Raw genomic sequence first — 26074 nt, 5'->3', positions numbered from 1 at the left:
GTCCTCTCACCCGCACTCCGGTCCTGTTGAGCCCAGGACGGCGATGGCGCCGAGGACAAGGACCGGAGGACCACCGTCTCTGCGCGGCCTACTCAGCGTCTATCTCCACGTTTGTAAAATGAGGGTGCTAGTTCCCCCCTCGTTTGAATTTCAAACGAGGAAACGCAAATCAAAGCTCTTTTGAAGGCGGCCAAGGGCCCGCGCGCGCCGAACGGGAACTGTCACTCCCAGGCTGGATCATGAGAGGAGAGGCACCGGGCTCTGGCCCATCCGGAGACCCCGGCCCCCCAAGGAGTAGTGTCTCGCCAAGCGCCGCGCCCTCGCCGTGTACTTCGCCAAGCTGTGCGCTCTGGGAGCTGCTGGCGGAGGAACTGAGCCTGCGCGTGCCGCTGTAGGTGGGAGGGACGGGCCGGGGCGAGGTCAGCCCGGGGGCGGAGTCTTCCCAGGTACCGGCGACCCTGCCCTGGTCCCGCAGGCCCGACGTGACTCGGACGGGGTGGGGGGAGCTACTGCGGCGCCTTCGCCTTCTGCAACCTCTGCAGCGACACGTGCCCAATAAGCCGCTTGACTTTCCGCCGCTCCAAGCTGGACTTGTCTCGGGTGGGCGGGGCCTCCCGCAGAGGGGAGGGGCGCCAGCTGCAGGCTTAGCGAAATCGAGGCTCCGTTGCTCCTCCTTGGTTTGCCAGTGAGGCAACTCCTATTTAACTCACTTTAGGTCTCAGGCTTGTCCTTTCCGCAGCCTGGGGTTCAGGGAGCCCGAGCGGCTCCCCGTCCCTGATTCCCACCCGTTCAATGCCCCTCAGATGCTCACCTGGCTGCAAAACACCCAGCCCAGGCTGAGCTTTGTGGGGAGAAGGGCTTTCCGGTTTTAGCAGCTGGCACTTTTTTAAAAATTAATTTATTTATTTTACTTATTTATTTTTGGCCGCGTTGGGTCTTCGTTGCTGCACGCGGGCTTTCTCTAGCAGCCGCCAGCGGGGGCTACTCTCCGTTGCGGTACGCGGGCTTCTCATTGCGGTGGCTTCTTCTGTTGTGGAGCACGGGCTCTAGGCGCGCGGGCTTCAGTGGTTGTGGCTCGCGGGCTCAGTAGATGTGGCTCGCGGGCTCTAGAGCGCAGGCTCAGTAGTTGTGGCGCACGGGCTTAATTGCTCCACGGCATGTGGGATCTTCCCCGGCCAGGGATCCAACCCGTGTCCCGTGCATTTGGCAGGTGGATTCTTAACCACTGTGCCACCAGGGAAGTCCAGCTGGCACGTTTTATCCCTGTGTCCCCAGCCTAGAGACTGCGCTCCCATCGTGTTAGGTCTCGCATTCGGCGGAGGGTTCAGCTTCTGACCCCTGCTCTGCTCACAGATTCCTGGGCAGGGCTTCCCATGACTCCTACTTCTCCAGCACCCAGAGGCACTAAGTGCTGAGACAACTGCCTGGGGAGGGTCCAGCTGGGACCTTACGGGGGCGGAGTTGATGCCAGAATTCTTTCTGGCAGGTGGCAGAGATACTGGCCCGAACAATCTATGGGAAACAGAAACGTGCAGAGATGGTCATGGCCCGTCTGCTGACCGAGGGAGTCTACACTGCAACCTTCCCACTGCGTGAGGTAGAGATGACACAAACCCAGCTTTCTTCCACTGCAGAGGCATCAGGAGAAAATTCTAGGACTTCCCTGCAGCCCTCCCGCCTTTCCTCTCCCTAGGGCCCCTGTGATCTGCCCGGATACCAGGTGCCTGGTGCAGACCTCAACCCTCGACAATTGCTCTATTCATACGGGGCCTGCTGGGGGCGCTGGCAAAAGTACCAGCCCCTGCACCACATATAGGAGGACTTTGGGGACAAGGCAGCTATCTACTTTGCCTGGTTGGTGCATCTGGTGTTGGGGGTGAGGGCTGGGAGCTGGGGTTGAGTACAGAGGTGGAGGCTCATGAGCATTCTGTCCCCCCGCATTCTGTCACCTACACAGCCTGGCTGCTGACTGCTGCTCGTGTGGGTACCCTGGTCTTTACCTCTGGCCTAGTTACCATGGGCACAAATGTACCAGCCTGATGACTGGGAGTGCTGGGGGGATGAGCTGCATGGGCTGGGTCAGCTGGCTGGTTGAGGATAGACCCTCCCAGGATGGGGTCCCCTTTGCTCGTAGGGAGGAGATCTGTGCGAGCAGGAGTTCCTTCCTCATGTCCTCACTCTGTGATACTTGTGCCACATGGAATATTTCCGGGATCTGCCCCATGGCCAAGGTGAGCCAAGGAAGAGAGCAAGGGAATGGGTAGGTGTTTGGGACCCAGCACCTTGGGCCTAGCTGCTGGGAAGGCAGTGTGCCCTCTGCAGTGTGCCCTCTCTCCCTCCTTTGCAGCTGGGCTATCTCTTTGACCATCTGGGAACTGTGTTCTTTAGCATCTTCATGTCCTTCTGGGCCATGGCCTTCCTGGAGCACTGGAAGCACAAGAGTACCACCTTGGCCCACCACTGGGACTGCAGTGACTTCCAGGAAGAGGAGGTGACACCCAGCTCAGCCCTCCAGGCCCAGAACTCTGCTTCCTGCAGTTCTCAGAGGCCATAAGGCATGCTGGGAACAGCTCAGACTCTGGAGTCCAGCATCCCAGGATCCAAATCTTGCTCTTCCCTACAATTTTCCTGGGTCACTTTTCCACCCTCCCCTGACATCAGGATGATATAAGGTTTGGTGAAGTTAAATACTAGAGGCATTTAGAGGCTCAAAGAGAAACTCTTCCTGAAACAGGGAAGAAGGAGAGAAGCGTTCCACTCACCTACCCATCTAGCCATCCACCTGTCCATTCCAAACATCTAATCATTGATCCTGAATCTGTTTGCTTTTCTCCAGCTCCACTGCCACCCTCACTTTCCCCACCCCCTAGCCCCAGTCCAAACCACAATTCTGTCTTACCTGAACCCCCGCAGTAGCCTCCCAATATATCTCTCTGCTCTTATGTTTGCCCCCATTCAATCCATTCCCAGCTACCAGGGCAATCTTTTGAAGATACAAATCACATCCTGAATTATCCTACTCAAAGCGTTCTAGTGGGTTCTCATATGAACTTGGAAAACTATCCAAGCCCCTCACAGCAGCCCACAACCCTGTGTGATCTGGCTTCTGCCTAGTTCTCCTCCACTACCTCCACTGGCTCCTTGCTGTTTCTTGAATAGGACGGGGTTATTTCCACCCCTGAGCCTTGGCACTGGCTGTTCTCTGCTAGAATCTTCTTCCAGACTTTATATGGCCTACTTTTTGTCATTCATATCTTGACTTAAATATCACCCTTTTAAAGAGGACTTTCTTGGGAATTCCCTGATGGCCAGTGGTTAGGACTCCGCACTCTCACTGCCAAGGGCCTGGGTTCAATCCCTGGTCGGGGAACTAAAACCCCACAAGCTGTGAGGGGGTGGCTAAAATAAATAAATAAATAAATATAAAGAGGCCTTCCTTGATCACCCAATCTAAAGAGGCTCCCTATCACTGTTTTAATCTCATCACAGCATTGATCACTACATTTTCTTGTTTATTTATTATTATTATTTTTTGGTACTGCTGTGGCCTCTCCCGTTGCAGAGCACAGGCTCCGGACGCGGAGGCTCAGCGGCCATGGCTCACGGGCCCAGCCATTCCGCGGCATGTGGGATCCTCTCGGACCGGGGCACGAACCCACGTCCCCTGCATCGGCAGGCGGACTCTCAACCACTGAGCCACCAGGGAAGCCCCATTTTCTTGTTTACTGTTTTTTGTCCTCTGCCACTAGAACGTGAGCTCCAGAGACCTTGTGTGTGATGTTGCTGTCTCCCTAGGGCCCAGAACAGTCCCTAGCATATAGAAAGTGCTCATTAAACATTTGATGGGTGAATCTATGAATCACAAATCTATCTCTCCACCTATCCATCTGTCCAGATGTCCATAATGTAATCCATCCAACAGTTAGGGTTGAGAAGAAGATAGAAACCAGACTAGTTATTTCAACAGAGAGGATTTAATATAAGGTATTGATTGGTTAAACAGGTTCTGGAGGACTGAAAAAGCAGGAAGGAAAAACGGAAGTAACAAAGTCATTGTGAATGGCACCTCTTAGAGCAGTGAATTATACAACTCACGTGATTCAAAGAGTGGCCCTGCCTCTGCACACAGTCTCCTCCCCAACCCCTGCAATACTTCCCCTTCATTTTCCCATTACTTAGCACCTGTTTATCTTTTAGGGCCCAGCTAAAATGTCATTTCCTCTGAGTGATCATCCCTGAAGACCAGTTTTCCTTCATAGGAGTTATTCACAAGTACATATTTGTGTTCATTTATCTAATGTCCGTCTCCCCAACTAGACTGTAAACTCTGTTAGGACTTAGATTTTGTCCAGTTTGTTCATCATGTCATATCCAGTATCTACTGCAGAGTGTATGTGGTCAGTTAATAGTTATTGAATAACTAATACATTATCTATTCATCCACCCATCCCTCCATCTACCCATCCATCCTCATGTCCATCATCCATCCAACCACACCCTCATGTCCTCCTCCACCTAGCCATCCATCCATACATACATCCATCTGCCCATCTACCCACACATTTGTGCACCCACTTATAGAGATTTGCCTGTCTAGTTTGCCCACCCACCTGTCCACCTACTACCACCCGTCCTTCAGACTATCCAGCCCTCTCCCACATGTGCATCCGTTTGTTGTTTACTTCTCTGTCTACTCACCCACCCATCCATCCATCCATCCATCCATCCACAGGCTCTTAGCCAGGCCCTAGGGAAAAAAGGCCCTGCAGATAAAAAAATGAATCAGACCTCATTCCTGCATTTTCAGAGCTCCCTGTGCAAACAGGAAAAGGCAGGAGGCTTCCCTCACCCCAGGGTCATGACACCCAGACCCTTGGGCCCTGGGATGTACATTTCTGTTGCCCCCTCTGATAGGAGTGCCCACATCCAGAGTTTGCTGCCCTGGCCCCACAGATGGCCCAGAACCCAGTGACAGGCCTGAAGGAGCCCTACTTCCCACCCCGCACCCATCTTCCCCGCCTACTCACCAGCTCTGCAGCCATCCTCATCATGGTGAGGGGGCGTTGGGCCCTTGCTCTGGAAGGACTGTGCCCTCCAGGGTGGGCTGGTGCCCTGGTGGACCTGCCTTCCAGCTCTGACAGCTCTCCCTGCTGGCCCCCAGCTCTGTGTGGTGATGATTTTCCTGGTGTCCGTCATCATTTACTGTGGCATCATCAGCATTGCAATGTTCCACACGGCCAACTCTGTGCTCATGACCCAAGTGAGTGCCCCTTGGAGCAATGGAGGGTGGGACCACTGTTCCAGATTCTGGGCACAACGGGGGCATCCTCAAGTTCCTTCTGCCTCTCCACATGGCTGGGATCAAGGTGATGGCCATCACTCTGCCTAGGCTGGTAACGTTGCCAACATCAGCAGCACTGTGCTCTACCTGGTACTGATCCTCCTCCTGGGCCAGATCTATACCTCACTGGCTGAGCAGCTCACCAGTTGGGATGAGTAAGGGCAGGGGATTGCAGGGGTGTCCTGGCATCACTTGGGAACTGTGAGCCCTGAGGCAGGGCTCCCTGCATCTCAGAGCCTGCAGCTCCCACCTTGGTGTCTCCAGCCTGCTCAGCCATCCTCAGGTGAAGGTGGCCAGGGGGACATGGTCAGCCTTAGGGGAAGGTGGACTGGGGACGGAAGCATATGAGCTGACCCAGTGGGCTGGGCCTGCGCCCTTACACTCAATAAAACTCTGACCAGCTCTGCCTTTTGCCCAGAGATGCACAGAGCCCAGACCCTCCATGAAGATGCCTTCACTTTTAAAGTCTTCATCTTCCAGTTTGTCAATTTCTACTCGTCTCCTTTCTTTTTTTGTTTTTCTTGGCCACGCCACACAGCATGTGGGATCTTCCCCGACCAGGGATCGAACCCATGCCCCCTGCACTGGGAGTGCAGAGTCTTAACCACTGGACCGCCAGGGAAGTCCATCTACTCCTCTCCCTTCTTTGTGGCATTCTTCAAAGGCAGGTGAGGACTCCCCCACCCACCCCTCCCAAGGCTGTCGACTCTCAAATGATTTGCCAGCAGAGTGGCAGCATCCTTGAGCCTCTAGATTTGTCTCTACCAAGGTCTTGACCTTGAAGTTGGTCCTTGATTTCCCTGGACTTCAGTTTTTTTAAAAAATTATTTATTTATTTATTTATGTTGGTTGTGCTGGGCTGGGTCTTAGTTGCGGCAGGCAGGCTCCTTCGTTGTAGCATGTGAACTCTTGGTTGTGGCATGCATGTGGGATCTCGTTCCCTGACCAGGGATCGAACCTGGGCCCCCTGCATTGGGAGCACGGAGTCTGAACTGCTGCCCCACCAAGGAAATCCCTGGGCTTCAATTTTCTCAACTGTAATATTCCAGTGCATCATTGGGTAAATGTGAAACTCTAACACCTGCATTCATTCATTCACTCAACCTCCCATTGCTGACATTTGGCTTCATCACCATCTTTGTGGTAGCCTTTCCACTGAGCAGTCTGGACTGGATGCTGGGGACACAGAAATGAACCAGAGCTGGGCCTTCCCTCTAGGAGCATCCAGTTTTTAACAAGGATGGGTCAGGAGTCCTCAAGGGCTAGACTCCCAGGAGGTGGTGTTACTGTGTAATTGCCGTTGTCATTTGGCAGGAATGGGAGGGAGAATCACCAAAAGAACCACCCCTCCCCCCACCAGCAGCATGACTCCCTCTTCCCGGGCCAGAAATACCCAATTGACTTCTCATGGGTTGAGCAGTAGATATGGGCCATGGTCCCAACAGGCCTTGGGAACATAGCCTAGTTGGGGGCGGTGGGACAAGGCCTCCCAGCAGCCCGGTCACCAGAGTTATCTCTCAGTGGGTGGGCAGGGAGAGAGGTCAGCCTCAGCGTGGAGTTTAGCTGTGGCCTGGCTCCAGAAGAGGAGGTCACATTGCCAACAGATGCGGTGGGTCTACAGGTTTGTGGGATACCCTGGTGAGCATGGCAGGCTGCTTGGCATGTGGAACGAGGACGTGAGCATCCTTAGAGAGCCAGCTCTTGAGGGACGGTGCGGGGCATCACACCCTCAGGTCTGCCAGGGCAGGATCTGCCTCTGGGGCCTCCAAGGAGTAGGGGGCCAGCCCCTAAGCCCTGAGTAAGGTGCTGTGTGTCTGCCAATCACAGCGAGCCTGGAGGCTGACTTCTCGAGCTTGCTCAACGGCTCTTCATCATCACAGTTGGGCAAACAGCCGGTCAGCAACGTGCAGGAGTTCCTTGTGCTGTGAGTGCAGGGGATGATCTGGGGGTTGGGCCTAGTCAGGCTGGGGCAGGGGGCCTTTATGAGAGCAAAGCAGAAACCGCCCCCCACCATGGGGCTCAGGACCCCGGAACATCAGTCCTAGTTCTGCTTCCTGTAAGCTCTGGCTTTGCTTCTCTCTAAGCCTCAGTTTGCTCACCTGTACAATGGGGACAATAATACCTCTCCAAGAGAGTTGAGTGGATTAAATGATATGCTGAACAGGAAAGAGGAGGGCTTTCTATTTGCATTTTAGATCGGGGAAGGGCTTTCAGAGAATGGCCATGTAGGAAGCACAGAGTTTAAGAGCCCTGGACTCTGGAGTCTAACAAACAGGACTTGAGCTCTGGTTGCACCATTTACAACTTGGGGAGCCTTGGGCCAGGACTCTGAGTCTCCATTTCCTCATCTGTAAAGTGTGAATAATCATGGTGCCTATCTTTAAGGGAGTGGGAGGATAGAAATGGCATTGTCTGGTCCCAGGAAGCTGAAGACCCGGTGGCAGAAGAGACACCTGGCTGGGCTGCAGGACACCTAGATCAGGCAGGAGCAGCGGCACTGGGAAGAGGACTATGAGCTCATTGAGGTCAAGGGCCAGTTTGATGAATACCTGGAGATGGGTGAGCAGTGGCCCAGCAGTACCAGGCCCAGCAGGGTTCCTGGGGGCCTGGCCCAGCAGGGGAGGTGACCCCAGGCCTGACAGCCCCCAACTCCAGTGCTGCAGTCTAGGTTCATCACCATCTTCGTGGCAGCCTTCCCACCGGCACCCCTGTTTGCTCTGCTCAACAACTGGGTGGAGATCCGACCGGACACCCAGAAGTTCTGTGCGAGTACTGACGGCTGGTGGCTGAGTGGACCCGGCTGCTCCTGCTTGAAGCCATTGCCTACCTTTCTGTCATCGTGAATGTGAGGAGAGGGGGGTAAGGTGGGAAATACAGGGTCAGAGGGGGAAATGAAGATCAGAGACTGGGAGGAGGCTCGGGAATAGGGAAATGGGGGCTGAGGCTGGAAATCAGGGTGAGAGATTGGGAAATAGGGGCAGAAGGCTAGGATCCTCGGGCACAGGCTCCTGCCTGCGGGCGTGGGGCTGGACCTGGGCGGGGATGAGTTAGGAGACTGGGCCCTGAAAGGCGGGACGGCCTTCCTGTGAAGCCCCCTTGCAGGCTTTCCTCATCGCCTTCACCTCGGACTTCCTGCCACGTCTGCTGTACCAGTAAGAACACCACAGCCAGCTGTGCGGCTACGTGAACTTCATGCTGGCGCCGGCACCCGCTGCTTACCTGGCCTAGGGCAACCACACGCCCTGCAGGTGGGAGAACCATTGGCCGGGGCTGAACGCGGTGGGGCGGGGCCTGCTTGGGAGGGGCGGGGCCCTGAGTCTGCGGACCCGCTGGGCCTGGCTGGGGGCGGGGTGCTGAATCTGGAGGCGGGGCAATGAGTTTGTGGGAGGGGTTGGGCGGGGCCTAACTGGGAGGGCAGGAAGCTGAGTCGAGGGGGTGGGCTAGAGGGCAGAGCTGGCTGAGGGTACTGCTAACCTGGCAGGGCCAGGCTCTAGGGTGGGGAGGGGTGGGAGTGCCGGTCGCGGAGTCGAGAACCTCGCGGGACCCCGCGTCCTCCTCAACCCAGGTACAAGGGCTTTCGCGACGCTCAGAGGAATCTCACCCTCTTCTGCTGGAAGCTGCTGGCTGTGCGTCTGGGCTTCATCATCGCCTTCGAGGTAGGCTCAGCCATCTGTGCGTCGGGCAGATCCGGGTCCAAGTTCGGGCTGTGCGGCCGACTGGCTGTAAACGGGGTATATTGCAGAATAGGATCTACTTCCTAGGGTCGCTATGAAGATTCAGTGGCAAGTACTTGCACAGCATAGTGGGTGCTCAGTGAATTAATGTCACGACCACTACTATTATTATCTCTTGGCAACAGCCCTGGAGCTCCTTCCAGCTTTGCTCAAGATCCTCTTTCTCTAGCTCTGATTCTAACAGGATCCCTAGTGTTAAGGGGTTCGAATTATACCTCTGTGTCTTTGGGCAAATGAGAACCTCTATGCTTCGGTTTCTTTACAGGTAAAACAGGGGAAGTAATTTACTCATCTCCTAGAGTTGTTGTGAGGATTAACTTAATGAATACCCGGAAACCCTCAGAATAGTGCCTTGCACTTAGTGAACGCTCGGCAGATTAAGATTGCTAAAGCAGTCACTCTCTTTGCCCCTCCTTCTCCCCAGCACGTGGTGTTCTTCCTGGGCCTCATCGCCTGTCTCGTGCCCGACGTGCCAGCCGCCCTGGCTACCAAGATAAAGCGCGAGCGTTACCTGGCCAAGCAGGCGCTGGAGGACGACAGGGAGGCGCTACTTTCGGTTAGCGCTGCCCACGGACCCTGGCCCCACCCCTCTGACCACGCCCCTCTGCCTGCTCCCAGGCCTATGCTCTGCTTTCTTGCCCCGCCCTCTTGTTTGGCCTCGCCCAGGGGGAGGATTGGCCCCTTGCCCTCAGATTTTCGCCTGGCCTCCCTCTTCATCCAGCTCCGCGCACGCCACGCCCCTTCTTTTACACTGTTTCCACCACTGTCGCTTCTGCTCTGGAGGGCCCTCCTGCTCAGCCTGACCTAGGCTTGCTTTCCGTCCACTGCAGCAAGGGCGCTGTCCCCAGAGCCCAGGACTGAGGGTCGAGTGAGGAGAGATTGCCCTTCCAAGACCCTAGTTCCCCCAGGATCCTCCCTCCTTTGGGGTCCTCTGCTTCCAGCTAGGGGTCTGGGCAGTACCTTGGCCAGCGGCCCCAAGGTTGGCCCTGGAGTTGGGATGAGAGGGCTGGGGTTCTCTGAAGACCCCTAGTCCTGCATTGCCTCCCTCTTCATGTTTCCAGTGTCCTGCTCTATGTGCAACGCTGACAATAATCCTCTCTGCGCCCCAGCGTGCCACCTCTCCATGGACACCTGGTCCCCAACCACTCTGTGCAGTGTCTCCTCATTATGTGACTGTGCTCTGGGGGGCGAAGTGGATATGAAGGAGTGAAGGGACCTAACCTCTCTGAACTGAATGGTCAGCAGTTGGTAAGGGAGAGCTCATTAGGGTCTGGGCGTGGACCTCCTGCCCTGTATGCTCATCAAGGCCTGTAGTGTGTCAACAATAATGAAAGTGTTTATAGTTAGGTCAGCTGAGACACCTCCCAGTGGACTTTCACACACTTTTCACCAGATCCTCCCCAAAGCCTGGTGAGGCAGTACTGGGCAGTAGTTAAGGGCACAGATTGGTGGTGGAGTCACAGACCTGGGTCTGAATATTAGTTCTGACTTTTATTTGCTGTGTGACCTTGGGCAAGTTCAATTTCATCATTTGTAAGATAGAGACTTCATAGAACTGATGAGACATTTAAATGGGATAATGTACTTAACATGTACAAGGCTCATGTCCTCATCTGGTAAGTAGGAGCAGTAACAGTATCTATCTTGTAGGGTTGTGGTGGATATTAAATGATTTATGTGAAGTGCTCAGAACACTGCCTGGCACACAGTGAGTGTACAATAAGAGTTATTAGCAACGTGAGTATTAGTATTTGTATACATCTTCATATTAAGTGTCTGGCAATTACCAATTGCTCAAATAAATGGCATGCAAAGGAGATTCCCTGTGGTCCATTAGGACTCCGGTGCTTTCACTGCCAGGGCGGGGGGTTCAATTGCTGGTCGGGGAACTAAGATTCCACAAGCCTCACTGTGTGGCCAAAAAAAAAAAAAAAGGCATGCGAAGATTGCATACCACTGGGCTATTTGAATTTTTTTTTAACATCTTTATTGGAGTATAATTGCTTTACAATGGTGTGTTAGTTTATGCTGTATCACAAAGTGAATCATCTATATGTATACATATATTCCCCTATCCCCTCCCTCTTGCATCTCCCTCCCACCCTCCCTATCCCACTCCTCTAGGTGGTCACAAAGCACAGAGCTGACCTCCCTGTGCTATGTGGCTGCTTCCCACTAGCTATTTTACATTTGGTAGTGTATATATGTCCATGCCACTCTCACTTCGTCCCAGCTTACCCTTCCCCCTCCCCGTGTCCTCAAGTCCATTCTCTACATCTGTGTCTTTATTCCTGACCTGCCCCTAGGTTTTTCAGAACCTCTTTTTTTTTTTTAGATTCCATATATATGTGTTAGCATACGGTATTTATTTTTCTCTTTCTGACCTACTTCACTCTGTATGACAGACTCTAAGTCCATCCACCTCACTACAAATAACTCAATTTCGTTTCTTTTTATGGCTGAGTAATATTCCATTGTATATATGTGCCACATTTTCTTTATCCATTCGGGACACTGAATTGGTTTTTTGAGGGCTCATTCAGTGTGGTCTAGAGTCTGGGAAGTCTGGTGGAGGAGGCTGTTGGAGATGGTGAGGGTGGGTCACTGCAGGTAGCAGGGGAGGATAGATCATTCATGAGGAGCTGTGATGCTGGGACGATGGCCAGGATGGTGCCAGGTGTGTCACATCACTGGCTTTCACGATTTTCGTCTCCCAACCATAGAGATGAGTGATCCCTTTATAGATGCTGTAGCAGGCTCAGAGAGGATCAGCACACTGCAGAGTTCTCAGGATCCCTGAGGAGACCAAGGCTTGGGAGTTTCTCTGCAAAACTCCCAGGATGCTCCCCAGCCCCAAGAAGCCCCCTGAGCACATCTCACATTTGGGAAGCTCCAGAAGAGGGGTGACCTGTCTGTCCCCTGGGAGGAAAAACAGTGCCTCCCCCATCTTTAGGATGTCGGTCTGGGGTCCTTCAAAGCCTCTCCTGGGCATAGGACTCCCATTGTTCCAGCCCCCCTCTTGTACCCCAGACTGGCCAAACCGGTTCTGGGAAAGGGGGGCGGGGAGCAGGCACGTTGAGACAGCCGCCTGCCCGCCCGCAAGGTTCCCTCCGCCCTTGCCTCCCCTTCTCCCTGCCCCACACAATACCCGGGACCTTGCATTGCCTGGCTCAGGGGCCATGCTGACATCGCCCCCTGAGGACCCGGCTGCAACCCCAGAGCTCCCAGGGTGTCCTGGAGCCCTGGACCGTGCTGGAGGCTGGACGGAGCTCCCTGGCTGAGGTAGGGCCCCACCTGGCTGCCAGCAACCCCATCCTCCTCCCGCCAGTCTTCCCAAGTGAGTCCTTTGTGCAGCCTGCCTGGCCTCTGATCCTGGCTCCCACACACTTAAGGCCTCTTGGGGCTCCACAGCCTGCTTGGCCTGGATTCCCTTTCCAGTCATGACCTCCTACTTGGCCTTGTCCCTTAAGGAGAAGAGGGGCCCTGGCAGGGCCCTACTCCTCGGGCAGCTGGGCAGGGGGCACCAGGGAGGGGGAAGGGAAAAGCTGGGCACAGGAGGTCAGAGATGCTTTCTCCGGACCATAGTAGTGTCCAGGGACCTTCCCTGCCAGCCTTGCCAAGTGGGCCCATTGTCCATGTGATTAGCAGTGCCCACTGGATGGGACCCTTTCTGGCCCTGCCCATCCTTCTCAGCCTGCAGAGATACTCATGATGACCAAAGTTTCCTAGATGGGGTGGCTGAGAGGGGCCCTAGGGGCTGCTCTACAGATGGGCACACACAGGCCCAGGCACAGGCTATGATTTGCCTAAGGCCAGTGTCAACGCAGGGCCTTGAACGTTGGCAGGGGTTTTCCCCTGTGGGTTCCAGAATGACCCTTGCCTAGTGGGCACTAGAGTATCCTGTGACAATGTCTTGGGCAGGTAACGTCCCTCTGTTACCTGGGGCCAGTCTCTTCCTGAGGTTTTTTTTTTTCTTTTTTTTCTAGCAGAGATAAGCTATAAACACTATGAACATAGTTCTGCCCATCCTTGGTCCCCAGCACTGAGGCTGAGTGGACCACATCCATGGAAGGCCACAGGGCTGGCATCGTGGCTAGATGGGTCATTCTCATTGTCCCTTGGCCTGGACGGAGGTGGAGGCTGACCCACTCCTGACTTCCTCCCTAAGGACCTGCCTCCAGCTTGTGGCCCCTGAGGAAGCCTTACACGCCCCCTCCATTTACCCAGCCTTCTCCTCTGAGGCTTTAATAGGGGGTGCTCCTTGGAATTCCCTGGTGGTCCAGTGGTTAGGACTCTGCACTTCCACGGCAGGGGGCACAGGTTCGATCCCTGGTCAGGGAACTAAGATCTCGCATGCCGCGTGGCATGGCCAAAAAAAGAAATTTTTTTTTAAATTGGGGGTACTCCTGCCCCAAGGGTTCCATGTTTTGCTCATTTATCCCTGCAACTGACAAGGGCAGGGGGTTCCTCCCTGCCCTCTAGGGGCTTCCAGAACCCAAGTGGAGAGAATCTCCCAGAATACAAGGGAGCAGAGTGTGTATTCTTGCACATGTGTACCCACAGAAGCAAGTGGGACTTCTGTGTTAAGGACTTCTGATTCCAGCAGAGAAAGAGACCTGTCTGGTGGGCAGTGGTCCCCTGTGTCTCCTGCCACATGCTCCTACAAAATAGGGTGTGTCTCACCCTCACTGCCTCAGTTTCCCTAACTCTGTGATGGCTGAAGCCATCCCTCTGACTAGAGAAACACTAATAACACTCAGAAGAATGACTATCAACTGCAAAGCTCCCACTATGTGATAGGTGCTTGATATGCATTCTTCTTTTTTTTTTTTTTTTTTTTTTTTTTTTTGCTGCGCCGTGAGGCATGCAGGATCTTAGTTCCCCGACCAGGGATTGAACCTGTGCCCCCCTGCATTGGGAGCGAGGAGTCTTAACCATTGGACTGCCAGGGAAGTCCCCCTGCATTATAATTTTTTTTTCTTTTTTTTTGCACTACGCGGGCCTCTCACTGTTGTGGCCTCTCCCGTCGCAGAGCACAAGCTCTGGACGCGCAGGCTCAGCGGCCATGGCTCACAGGCCCAGCCGCTCCGTGGCATGTGGGATCTTCCCCGACCGGGGCACGAACCCGTGTCCCCTGCATCGGCAAGCGGACTCTCAACCACTGCGCCACCAGGGAAGCCCCCCCTGCATTATTCTTAATTCTCCTATTAGCGTTTTGAAGCATGACTGTCCCATTTACCAGATAAGAAGAGACTTGCTCCATGTGGGGAGGGTCTAGAGAAGTAACTGTTCCTCAGAAGCAGCCACCCTACCTGGACTCCAGGCAGGGGATGAGAAAGCAGGAGGAAGCAGGTTGAGGGACTGCAGAGAGTGGGACCCAGTCACAGATCCAGCTGTCCTCCACTGGGTCCTCCCCTCTTTCCCTCTCTCCCAGGGTCACTGACACTGTCACTGTTTCTCTCATGCCGAGGCTTTCTCCCTATCTCTGTGGACTGGGTCCTTAGGTATTTCAGCCAGAACAGTTCACTCTTACTTCCTCCAGGATGCCTTCCTGGAATGCCCGGGTTGAGCAGAGCCCAGCACCCTAATCTGACGGTTCCTCTGGGTTGGCTCTTGCCAACCTGGATTGTAACTGTTTTCATTTTTGGCTTCCCCATGAGACTGGCAATCCTGCGTGGCATGAAACATTTGCCCATCTGTCTCCCCGAGTTTTTCCGGGCTTCACATCTGTCTCTGAATATCTGGTCTGTCTGAAATTTTCAGTGTCTCTCTCTGTGTCTCCATCTCTGGGTCCCTGAATGTCTCAGCGTCTGTGGTTTTCTGGTTTTGAGTGCTTTGGGGTCTCGGTTTCTGGGTTGCTGTCTAAAGGGTCTCAGTTTTCCAGGTCTCAGTCCCTCGGTCTCTCAGTCTCTGTCTCCTGGGTCTCCTGGCCCTACGAGGCTGGGCACTGCCCCTCTGGCCTGAAGGGGCCTCTGGGGGGTCCTCGCTGCCCAGCCTGCCCACAGCGAGGCCAGGCTAGGGTATGCCCCCGCCCAGCCCGCTGCCTGTTCCCTCCCTCCCTACCCGCTTGCCTTACCACAGGGTTTGATGAATCAAACTCTTTGTCTGGGTGGGATCTCCCCCAGCCAGCTGGGAAGAGAGAGGGCTTCCCCTGCCGGAGCAGCCGAACAACATCAGCAGTGGGCCTTGGCTGGAGAGGTGAGGGGCTGCAGGAGGGCAGCCAGCAAAGGGCCACGGGGCAAGGGCTGGGAGGCTCAGACCCCTTGATCAGTAGACCTGTCCTGAGGCTCCGGCAGCCTCCCTCGGGATGACGTCCTGCCCAGAGAGGACCCATTCAGCCTGGCCCGATCCTGGGGCTGGGAGCTGGGGTAGGGAAGAACCCCTCCCTCACCCTAAGCTGAGGGGCTGGGGCACTTCCCTGCTCGTCTCTTGGGAGGGCCCAGTCTGATCTGTGTGGTGGCCCGCCTGCCAGTGTGTGACCCTCCCAGCCAGCTTGGCATGGGTGTGGGCACCTCTCAGCGCTAAAGGCTACAACTCTGGGCACGGGAGGGGAGGTTGGGTAACACCAAAGCAAGGATTTCTGGGCCTGTGTGTTTGTATCTGCATCATGGTGTGTGAGTGTGAATGGAACAGGAGTGTGAGAAAACTTGAGTGGATATGTAAATATCTGATGGGTCATCATGTGTTTGTGAAAGTCTGAGTGAATATATGTACTTGTATAAAAAAGTGTGTGTGAATGTGTGAGCCTGCGAATTAGAAATGTCTGAGTATATCTGCAAAAGTATGTATGTCAATGTGTATACTTGGAAGAAAATGTGTGTGGATGTGCATGGAACAGACATGGGTTTGTGTGACAACGTGTGTATCTGTATGTCTGATTGCATGTCAGTGAGAGTTAGGAAATGTGCAAGGTGCTTAAAAGCACAGACTCAGAAGCTAGACTGCCTGGGTTTGAATCCTGGCTCCATTATTTACCAAATAACAACTTCTGTGCCTCACTTTCGTCACCTATAAAACGGGGCTAATAATAGCATCAGCTCGGGGTTGTGAGGATTAAATGAAATAAGATGTGTAAAGTACTTGGCCTGTCATTCAGTACGTGCCAAGTAAGCATTAGCTATTACTATATAATAAGGTGTGTGTGTGCTTGTACAGATGTGTGTACACAAGGCTTTGTCCAGGTCTCCAGGACATGGTGCTTACTGGCCAGCCCTGCTGTCCTGTGTCTCGCTCTGATGCCTTCTCCCCTGCAGGCCCAGGTGGGTGGCAGATCAAAGGAGGAATGGACTGTGGGCCACCTCCCACCCTCCAGTCCCATCTGGCTGGGCCACCTGGCACTGCCCACCGCCCAGTAGCTGTGTGCCAGCAGGAGAGTCTGTCCTTTGCGGAGTTGCCCACCCTGCAGCCCCCAAGCCCTGTGTGTCTGGATCTCTTCCCCGTCGCTCCAGAGGAGCTGCAGGCACCTGGCAGCCGCTGGTCTCTGGGGACCCCTGCTCCTCTCCAAGGGCTGCTATGGCCACCATCCCCAGGAGGCCCAGACACCGAGATCTCTACCAGTGGGGGAATGCGGCCCAGCAGGGCTGGCAGCTGGCCACACTGTCCTAGTGCCCAGTCCCCAGGTCTGGAGGGACCCTGGAGTTCCCAGCACCTACAGCCACAGCGCCGGGCCAGCCACGGCTCAGAGAAGAAGTCAGCCTGTGAGTCACTCAGGGTGAGGGGGGTGGTGGCCTGGTGGGGAGGATGGGGAAGAGGTTGGGTGGCTCTTTTAGGACCCGTAAGCCCCCAAATTCCCCAAATAGGTGGGACAAGTGATAGATTTTAGTGATAAGGGAACTGGGGCTCAGGGGAGGCAAGTTACTTGTCTGAGGTTACACAGTGAGTGGCTGGCCTGGCCTCCCTGGTCCTTTGCCCACCCTTTGCCGACTGCAGTCAGACACTTTGCTTCCTCTCTGCCCCTCTTGTTGATCCCATTACTCTGGGGAAAGAACCTGGCAAAAACATTGGCCTTTCTCATAGTCACGTCCCCCTGATGCTCAGGGCCACAGAGCGGTGGCAGGGAGGAGAGGAGAGACCCCAGTGGATGCCAGCCTGTGCTCTCACCCCACCCCCCCTGCAGGGCGCAAGATGCGGGTGTACCAGCAAGAAGAGGCCCTTGGCAGCCCTGAGGCCCATGCTGTCTTCCTGGAGCCACGCCAGGCGACAGAACAGGCCCTGAGCACAGCGGAGCCTAGGCCGCTGGAGCTGCCTGGGCCCACCCGAGTGGGCCTCGAGGGGCCTGAGCGGAGGCGCTTCTCAGCCTCTGAGCTGATGACCCGGTTGCACTCTTCCCTGCGCCTGGGACGGAATTCGGCAGCCAGGGCACTGACCCCAGGGTCAGGCCCTGGAGCTGCCCGGGAAGGTACAGCCTCCTCCCCTGGGCCCTAAGAGCAGCCCAAGAGCCAGACGCGGGGTGGGGCACAGCTCACGCTCACTGGATACCTGAGACTGGGGCCTGGTCAACTGGAGTGTGGTGGTGCCCCGGTGCCCAGCGCCACTCTTGGGGCCGCCCTCCCTCTGCTCTTGCCCCCTCCAGGAAAAGCGTCTGGAAGAGAGTCGCGCAGTGTAGAGATGCGGGTGGACGCTATGGTGATGCCGGCTCTTGTTGACCTGAGCGGGGGCCGTGGCAGCTGGCCCGAGCCCAGGTACCACCTCCCACTGCGGCCTTGGGTCCGAGGCGGGGTACAGGTGAAGAAGGGCCCTGACACTCCCTTTCTTAGGCTAGATGCGCAGGAAGAGCCGGCGCCGGGTTCCAGGAGCGCCAGCGAGCGGCGCCAGTCACGGTTCCTCCTTAACTGTACGTGGGAGGGGGTCACCGAGGAAGGGTCTGGGGGCTTTGGCGTACTGGGAAACTGGGGTTTGGAGAGTTGAGAGGTAGGGCTCTTGTGAGAGGGAGAGAATTGAACTCTCAGTATCCAGCACAGGGGCTAGCACGCAATTGGTGCTCAAGTAATGTTTGTGGAATGAGTGAGTGAATTAATGAATTCACTGAGTCCCGCTATCCGAACCATCGGAAAGGCTGGTTAAGTGAAGCGGGCCCTCGGGGGAGCCTGGGAAGAGCCGGGCAGGGCTGGCGGGCGCCCCACGGCCCTCCCCCGCCCCTCTCCCCGCCCAGCGGTCCTCTACCAAGAATATAGCGACGTGGCCAGCGCCCGCGAACTGCGGCGGCAGCAGCGCGAGGAGGAGGGCCCGGGGGACGAGGCCGAGGGCGCGGAGGAGGGGCCCGGGCCGCCGCGCGCCAACCTCTCCCCGAGCAGCTCCTTCCGGGCGCAGCGCTCGGCGCGAGGCTCCACCTTCTCGCTGTGGCAAGACATCCCCGACGTGCGCGGCAGCGGCGTCCTCGCTACGCTGAGCCTGCTCGACTGTAAACTGCAGGAGGTGGGCGCCGGGACCCGGCGGGCGGGGCCGGCGGGACTGCCAGCCGTGGGAGGCGGTCCTGGGGCCCAAAGAGGCCGGGGCAACATAAGGGGCGGCGACCCGGGCCGCAGGGGTACCCGGCCAGCGGGACTACAAACTGCAGTAGGTGGGCATGGGATCCAGCGGGGAAAGAGGGGCCACAAAAGAGGGGCTGTCAATGGGGAAGATGGGTCTAGAACACGACAAAGGTGAGGCTGGATGCAAGCGAGGACGCAGGAGCCCTGGAGCCAAAGGCGAGTGGGGAAGCTCGATGGAGGGGCGGTGTCAACGGGGCAAGGCCTAGGATAGGGCAGGGCCAGAGGAAGGGCGGAATCAGGCTGGGCCTTATGACAGAGATCACTGAAAGCGGGGACTGGGATGGGGGAGCCATGCAGAGCGCAAAACGCAAGGTGCGCGCAGGACCGAGCGAGAAGAAGAGCAGGGGCGGGGTCGGCAGGAGGGCGGGGCTAATGGGAGGGCGCACCAGGGAGGGGCAGGGCCATCAGAAGACTAGGGCCCGGCTGGATGGGCGGAGCTAGGGGCGCAAACCAGGGCTGCAGTAGGGTTTGGACGATCGCTAGAAGCAGGGGGCGTGTCTCCGAACCCCATCTGGCGCCAGATCCTGGGTGAGGCTAGAGAAGGGGAGGCGACACGGGAGTGCAGCTACGTCTAAAGAGGTGGTGTCCAGGGCTTGGGGTGTGCGTGGTGGGCGAAGCGGTCGCATTCAGCGTGGGCTGGTTCTGCCTTTTCAACCCTGCGTCCGCCCTCAGGCCAAATTTGAGCTGATTACGTCCGAGGCCTCATACATCCACAGCCTGTCGGTGGCCGTGGGCCACTTCTTAGGCTCGGCCGAGCTGAGTGAGTGTCTGGGGGTGCAGGACAAGCAGTGGCTGTTCTCCAAACTGCCCGAGGTCAAGAGCACCAGCGAGAGGTGAGGGAGTGGTCTGGCCTCGCCGGGAGTCCGGGACCGAGCCCGGGCTCCCATATCTGGGGTCTCATCCTGGTGCTGGCCCTGACCCCTCTCTGACCTTTCAGGTTCCTACAGGACCTGGAGCAGCGGTTGGAGGCTGATGTCCTGCGCTTCAGCGTGTGCGACATTGTGTTGCACCACTGTCCGGCCTTCCGCCGCGTCTACCTGCCCTATGTCACCAACCAGGCCTATCAGGAGCGCACCTACCAGCGGCTGCTGTAGGGCTGGGGGCTCTGAAAGGGGAGGTGGGGGAGGACAGGGGAGTCTCAGGCAGCAGTAGGTGCAGAGGACTGGGTGAGGAAGGGTGACCTGGGAGGGGAGGGGTACCTGAAAAGGGCTCTCTGGCCAGGAGAAGGCTAGACCTGAGAACGAACCTCAAGGACAAATGGGGTGGCCGGAGTCGTGGATCCAGAAGTTCAGGGTCACCTGTGATCGCAGACCCTCCCTTCTCCCCATTTTCCAGCCTGGAGAACCCCAAGTTCCCCAGCATCCTGGCTCGCCTGGAGGAGTCTCCCGTGTGCCAGCGTCTGCCCCTCACCTCCTTCCTCATCCTGCCGTTTCAGAGGATCACCCGCCTCAAGATGCTGGTGGAGGTACCTAGAGGGCACCGGGCTGTGGGGAGGGCTGGGTGGGGGAGATGCTGCTGTGCCCTCCACAGCCCCTTCCGGGCACCCACAGCTGGGCAGGGTCACTGGGAGAGGTCACAGCCTGCTTCATTGTGCCGACTCCACCCTCCAGAACATCCTGAAGCGGACAGCACAGGGTTCAGAAGACGAAGACATGGCCACCAAGGCCTTCAATGCACTCAAGGAGGTGAGCTCGGCAGGGCAGGGGATGTCTGGCTTCCAAGGGCCTCCCCGGAATCCCTGTGTGCCTCTAAAGGAGCCCCAGCCTTCAGAGTCTCTGGTCCCCTGAGGCTGGGCTCTGGGAGCCGGGGTAGGGGGCGCTGCAGGTGACCCACCTCTGGTCTCCCCAGCTGGTGCAAGAGTGCAATGCCAGTGTGCAGTCCATGAAGAGGACAGAGGAGCTCATCCACCTGAGCAAGAAGATCCACTTTGAGGGCAAGGTGCATGGCCTCCGCTGATAGGATGGGGCACGCGAAGGGGCAGCCCTGTCTCCTCCTTCCCTGGGGGCTGCAAGCCAGTTCATCACCGTCCAGCCCTCCCATCCCCTGCCCTGTGCTCCCTGCCCTGCTGCCCCCCGCCTGACCTGGGCTCCCCCTTGCCTCCTCTATCCTCCCAGATCTTCCCGCTGATCTCGCAGGCCCGCTGGCTGGTTCGGCACGGGGAGCTGGTGGAGCTGGCCCCACTGCCCGCAGCACCCCCTGCCAAGCTGAAGCTGTCCAGCAAGGCGGTCTACCTGCACCTCTTCAATGACTGCCTGCTGCTGTCCCGGAGGAAGGAGTGAGTCGGGGCAGGGGTGGGTGTAGATGAGAGTGGAGCTCTCTTCTTCCCCACCAACGGGCTCACAATCAGTCCATCTGACAGGCTGTGCTGCCAGGGCACCCTGAGCCTTGGAGGTTCCCCTAGGAAAGGCAGAGCTAGGGCAAGTCCATCTTCTGGACCTGAGAATCAAGGGCTGAACTGTGTGCCAAGAACTTTGAAGCTGCTCTGAGCTTAAGCTAATTGGAGCAGAGATTAAAAGCACAACCGTAGAGTTCCAATCTCCCCTGAGTCGTAATGATAATAATCAACATTTACTGAGCGTGTATTCTGTTCCAGGCATGCTATGTGGATTGTTCCCTTTAATCCTCTAATCATCTTCCTGAGAAGTAGTCTCCCTTGTTTTTCTCAAGATCATGGAGCTAGTAAGTGCAGGAGCCAGGAGGAGGCCAGGTCTGTCTGATGCCAGATCCCAGGCTCTTAAATATTGTACTATCCTGTCTTCCATATGTAAAATAGAAGGGAGATTCAATGTGATAATAATATGTGAAGAGTTTAGCAGAGTGCCTGGTACATAATGAACATTCGCTCAGTATTAGCCTTGGTTATTATACGTTTGGGATGAGGGAGAGACTTCTGGAATGAAGTAAGCCTTAAGGCTGGATGGGACATCTTATGCCATGAAAAGGATGGACATTTTATGCCGTGAAAAGAGTTCATTGCTGATTTACTCATTCATTCAATGAAGCATCACTGAATCCCTGTTCTGTACTGGGCCCTCCAAAGTGTGTAGGAGCTCTCAGACCAGTGAAAATACATCCTGATAACCACCTGTTCAGGGTTTTGATGGAAGGGCGTAGTATACTGTAGTATCCCCTGGTGTGGGGTGAGAATCAGTAAAGTTTCACAGAGGAAGGAACATCTGAGTTGGGTTTTGAAGGATAAGTAGGAGTTTTTCAGGTAGAGGAATTTGGGGGGATATAGCCAAGTCACAGAAGGGTATAAGAGCAGAGTATGTTTGGGAGACGATGAAGCCTAGTATGGCTGGATTTATAGAGGGGAAGGGCAGGAGAAGGAAGTTGGGATGTTGAAAGTCATGGCAGAGAGGCTAGACTTTCTGAAGGCAGTAGGGAACATGGGGAGTTAAGTAGAGGAGTGATATTTACTCCTGGCCAATTTGGAGAATGGGCTGGAAGGGCAGAGACCAGAAGCTCTTGTAACTGCCCAGATGAGAGTAGATGCTCCAGAAGTGGTAATGGGCTTGGGGATAACTGCATTCTGGGGACATTAAGGAGATAGACAGATAGGACACAGCTGCCGGTTGGGTGTCGGGGGAGAGGAAGGAAAGAGGTGAGAATGAGGACTGAGTCTCCTTTTGGGCACCTTGGTGGCGTCTTTCACTGGAATGGGGAACAGTGAAGGGACCTGGTTTGGGGTAGGAGATACTGGTTTTGTTTAGATGGGTTGAGATGAAGGAATTTATGGAACATCCTTGACCCACCCACCCACCCATCCTTCCCACAAGGGTTTATCAGACCCAAACAGTGGGCCTGGCAGTATTGGGTGCTGGGATACAGTGGCAAATGAGACAAAGTTCAGCTTCTCTACCGGTTAGAGAGTCAGACACGAAACAGTCCATAGATCTCATCAGGGGAGCTGCCCAGTTGGTTCTTCGGAACAGAGCCTCCAGGAGGAGGTTCAGAGAAGTGGAAAGTGTGCCTGGGGGCCAGGGACTGGTCTCCATCACCTTCCACCTCTGTCAGTGAGCCAGCACGAATGGAACCCCCGTTCCTTTTAGGGACTTTGCTGGCTGCCAGGGAAGCGGTGCCCTGTGCAGCCAAGTTTCTTTGAGGAGGGTCCTAGAGGGACAGGTGACCCCTTCTCCTCTCTTCCAATCAGAATTCACCTCGTCCTGAGGGTGGGGGCAGGCTGACCTCGCCTCCTCTGGTCCTGCAGGCTGGGGAAATTCGCCGTCTTTGTCCACGCCAAGATGGCTGAGCTGCAGGTGAAGGACCTGAGCCTGAAGCTCCAGGGCATCCCTGGCCATGTGTTCCTCCTTCAACTCCTCCATGGGCAGCACACGAAGCACCAGTTCCTACTGAGGGCCCGGACGGAGTGAGTGGGCTTGGGTACGGGGAGAGGACCCCCCGGCAGGCACAAGGCCTTTATCTCTGGCTTCAGGATGGTGGCATAAGGCCGGACGTGGGCAGAGCTGGCATCCAGGGTGCCCTGCACCTGTTCTGTTCTTATGCTCAGAGCTGGGTGGGGCACCGGCTTGGGAACAGGGCCGTGGGTGGGCCCTGGGGTAGAGAAGACCTGATTCTGGGTCCCAGGTCTGGACATCGTACCCAGTTCTCCCAGCTCCGGTTTCACCACCCTGGCCCTGGGAGACTGCCCTTTGCATGTTGTGACAACTCAGCCCCCCTTTCCCTAGAAGTGAGAAGCAGCGATGGATCTCAGCCATGTGCCCCTCTACCCCCCAGGAGGACAAGGAGGTCATCAGCGAGGGGGAAGGTAACAGCCTGGCCCCCACCCCCACTGGAGCCACATTCCCTGGGCTGGGTACCTCATTGCGCTCCCCTTTCCTCCAGCCCCGGGTGTCCTATTGCCAGCGGGGCTAGTGCGAAGAGAGACCAACTGGCCTGGGGCAGGCAGGGGCAGCTCTGTGACAGCTTGAAGGATGGGTAGGCTTGACATAGGACAGACCAACCTCCACGTGCACAGGTAGCACCCTGGAGATGACATAGCCTTTTCCATCCTCCCATTTTGTCCCCATTTTCCAAGTTAGAAAACAGATTCAGAAAGGTAAAGTGACTTGTCCAAGTTCAACTAGTAAGTGGCAGAGCTGGGACTGGAACCCAGGTCTGTCTCTAGCCTTGCATCAGTTGCAAAGAGGATGGAAACCAGAGTGGCTGGGGCATGGCGGTGGGGGTGGTAGGATAAGGGATCTGCTCTGTTGATCCAGAGGCTTCTCTGGGTATGAAATGAGGCTGGTAAGCTAGGGTGCAGCCCAATCAGAGAGCATCTTGGTATAGTGGGTACCAGGTAGCTTTGGAAGGTTTCTGAGAGAGGGTGTTAAGGCTAAGCTAGTGAAGGGGAAGGTAGGGAACTCATTTCCACCCAGTACCTTCCACGTGCCAGGGTGCTAGGGGATTTGTATATGCCTTTATTTTATTTAATCCTCATGATGATCCTATTAGTCATTAGTCAAAAATCCTATTCATTTTTCCTATCTGAGAAAACTGAGGCCCAGGAATGTTAGGTAACCTGCAAGGTCATACAGCCAATAAGCTGGTCTGGCCCCAAGGCCTGTGGTTTTCCCGATACTCCCAGCCCACCTAGGGAGGTAGAAAGGGCTGAGGGCCTGGACTGGACCTGATTCTCTGACTTGAGCTAGGGGTCCTGTTTGGGTTGGAGGGTAAACTTCCCACTCCAAAGAGGTGGTCAGGGAAGGCCCCTGAAGGATGGGGAGGCGCAGCCATGAAAAGATCTGGGGAAAATCATTCCTGGAAGGCGGAACAGCCAGTGCAAAGGCCCTGAAGGAGGAGGAAGCCTAGAGTGTTTGAGGAACAGCAGGGTGACAAGTGTGGCTGAGCTTCATGAGCGAAGGAGAGAGGGGAAGATGCAGGAGGTGAGGAGGTTAGCAAGGGGGGCCACACCAGACTGTGTGGGGCTTTGTAGGCTGTGGGGAGGACTTTGGATTTTATTCTAAGAATAGTGGGAAGCCCTGGAGGATTATAAATGGGGGAATGATGTGGCTTGAAGCTCAGCTGAGAAGGAGGGACTGGAGGGAACACCAGAGTAGCATGAGGGGACATACAAAGGGACCATTACTGTTTTGTGGGGGTTTTCTGGGGGCAGTTAGACCAGGAAGTCAGGAACAAAGTATTGAATTGAGCTGGGAAGATGAGAGCCCAGGCACAAAAGCAGTATTGAAGCCGGGAGAGACTGGATTCACCTAGAACTTGTGTTTAGGGTCAGAGAAAAGAGTGGCCAGGGTGGACAGAGGAAAAGCAGCAGCAGAGACTACTCTCCCACCCCTTATTTGCTGCTCCTGCCTCTCCCTGCCTCCCCCTGCCCCATCCTACCCTGGGGACTCCCTCACTCTCCCTTGGGCTCTCAGACCGCCCCCAGGTTCAGTGTGTCAGGACATACAAGGCGCTGCAGCCAGACGAGCTGACCTTGGAGAAGACTGACATTCTGGCAGTGAGGACCCGGACCAGTGATGGTGAGAGGGGCCTCCTGGGAAGGCCGCCCTGATGGGGCTTCGGTGGGCAGGAAGTAGCTAGATAGCTAAGACTGCACAGGAAAAAGGTTATGCAAGTGTTGATCAACTACAGCATGCAAGAATCAAGTTAGACAAGAGGAGGAACTTCCTGCTTGCAAAGATTAGGATTGAGAGTAACTGATGAGGGAGAGTGGGAAATCCCTTCTCAGAGGATGTCAGGAAAAACAGGTCAGAAGTTCATCTGCAAGTCTGCTAGAGGCATGCTCCTTCCTGGATCTGGGGGATACTGAGATGATGTCACCTCAGCCCCAGGGCTGCAGACAAGGCTTGTATCAGGGCCTAGGTGTTTCCTCGCAGACCTAGCCCAGGTGTTCCTTTGATGCCACTGATGCAACGCCTGGACTATGTGCCCTTAGGCTGGCTGGAGGGGGTCCGCCTGGCAGATGGTGAGAAAGGGTGGGTGCCCCAGGCCTACGTGGAAGAGATCAGCAGCCTCAGTGCCCGCCTCCGAAACCTCCGGGAAAATAAGCGGATCACAAGTGCCACCAGCAAACCGGGGGAGCCCCCCGTGTGATGGGCAGCCATGGCCTGGGACACCTGCTCCACGCCCGGCTCCTGGACAGGTCTGGAGGGGGCCCGCAGTGTCTCCATGCCCCAAGATGCTGTCACTGGGACTTCTGTTCCGAGACCTGGCGTTGAGAGTACAGGCTGGACACAGGAGGGGGCCTCCCCTGTCCTCATGCTCCTCAGTGTCCACAATTCAGGGACGAGGGTAGTTTCTTCCTCTGGCTTGGGGGCCACAACTTGTGACCTCTGATATCTGGCAAGGACTGGGACCCTCTCCCTTTCCTGCCCTCGACACTGCCTGACTCTTGGTCCCTCTGGCAGGGACCTGGCTGGCAATGGCTCTGGTGCTGCTGGGTGCTGGGACCTGTACATGTATATATATCTGGAGTCTTCTGGCCTGAGCCTGTGTGGGCCCTGGCT

At 55.9% G+C, this 26074-nt stretch overlaps 2 protein-coding genes across 6 annotated transcripts; both read left to right on the top strand.

Moving 5' to 3' along the window:
• Positions 1 to 239: 239 nt before the first annotated feature.
• On the top strand, positions 240 to 12948 carry LOC309799076 (anoctamin-7-like; the record flags this gene model as incomplete). Its single annotated transcript, XM_082612103.1, is given in 21 exon segments — positions 240 to 391; positions 507 to 600; positions 1487 to 1597; positions 1694 to 1813; positions 1817 to 1858; positions 1924 to 2028; positions 2127 to 2231; positions 2348 to 2491; positions 4915 to 5052; positions 5162 to 5260; positions 5390 to 5492; positions 5760 to 5882; positions 7169 to 7265; positions 7824 to 7900; positions 7997 to 8110; positions 8158 to 8186; positions 8444 to 8493; positions 8907 to 8997; positions 9500 to 9631; positions 12295 to 12412; positions 12944 to 12948. Coding segments are annotated over 21 exon segments (2049 nt in total).
• On the top strand, positions 8782 to 26074 carry ARHGEF19 (Rho guanine nucleotide exchange factor 19). 5 transcript variants are annotated; one of them, XM_082612622.1, is made up of 17 exons: positions 8782 to 8997; positions 9500 to 9631; positions 16329 to 16772; positions 17192 to 17473; positions 17648 to 17756; positions 17832 to 17908; positions 18227 to 18489; positions 19278 to 19438; positions 19543 to 19695; positions 19941 to 20070; positions 20216 to 20290; positions 20454 to 20543; positions 20720 to 20880; positions 22816 to 22974; positions 23294 to 23373; positions 24983 to 25087; positions 25504 to 26074. In XM_082612622.1, the coding sequence occupies exons 3-17, from the start codon at positions 16358 to 16360 to the stop codon at positions 25659 to 25661; spliced, it is 2418 nt and encodes an 805-aa protein (XP_082468748.1). In that variant the 5' UTR covers positions 8782 to 8997; positions 9500 to 9631; positions 16329 to 16357; the 3' UTR covers positions 25662 to 26074. The 5 variants fall into 5 exon arrangements, with proteins under 5 accessions (XP_082468748.1, XP_082468746.1, XP_082468745.1 ...); XM_082612620.1 differs by lacking the exon at positions 8782 to 8997 and adding an exon at positions 10137 to 10312 and having other exon boundaries at positions 9538 to 9631; XM_082612619.1 differs by lacking the exon at positions 8782 to 8997 and adding an exon at positions 10137 to 10323 and having other exon boundaries at positions 9538 to 9631.

The sequence above is a fragment of the Mesoplodon mirus genome (genome assembly GCF_964341445.2).
Source record: "Mesoplodon mirus genome assembly, chromosome: 3".
Taxonomy (NCBI): Eukaryota; Metazoa; Chordata; class Mammalia; order Artiodactyla; family Ziphiidae; genus Mesoplodon; species Mesoplodon mirus.
The sequence above is the reverse complement of the archived record's forward strand: the minus strand, read 5'-3'. Positions and strand labels throughout refer to the sequence as shown.

Coding starts and splice junctions, on each gene's coding strand:
- ARHGEF19 (XM_082612618.1), top strand. CDS start 16,268: ATGGTGCTTACTGGCCAGCCCTGCTGTCCTGTGTCTCGCTCTGATGCC. Junction 17,909..18,226: donor GTCACGGTTCCTCCTTAACT/GTACGTGGGAGG, acceptor CTCCCCGCCCAG/CGGTCCTCTACCAAGAATAT. Junction 25,088..25,503: donor GAGGACCCGGACCAGTGATG/GTGAGAGGGGCC, acceptor ATGTGCCCTTAG/GCTGGCTGGAGGGGGTCCGC.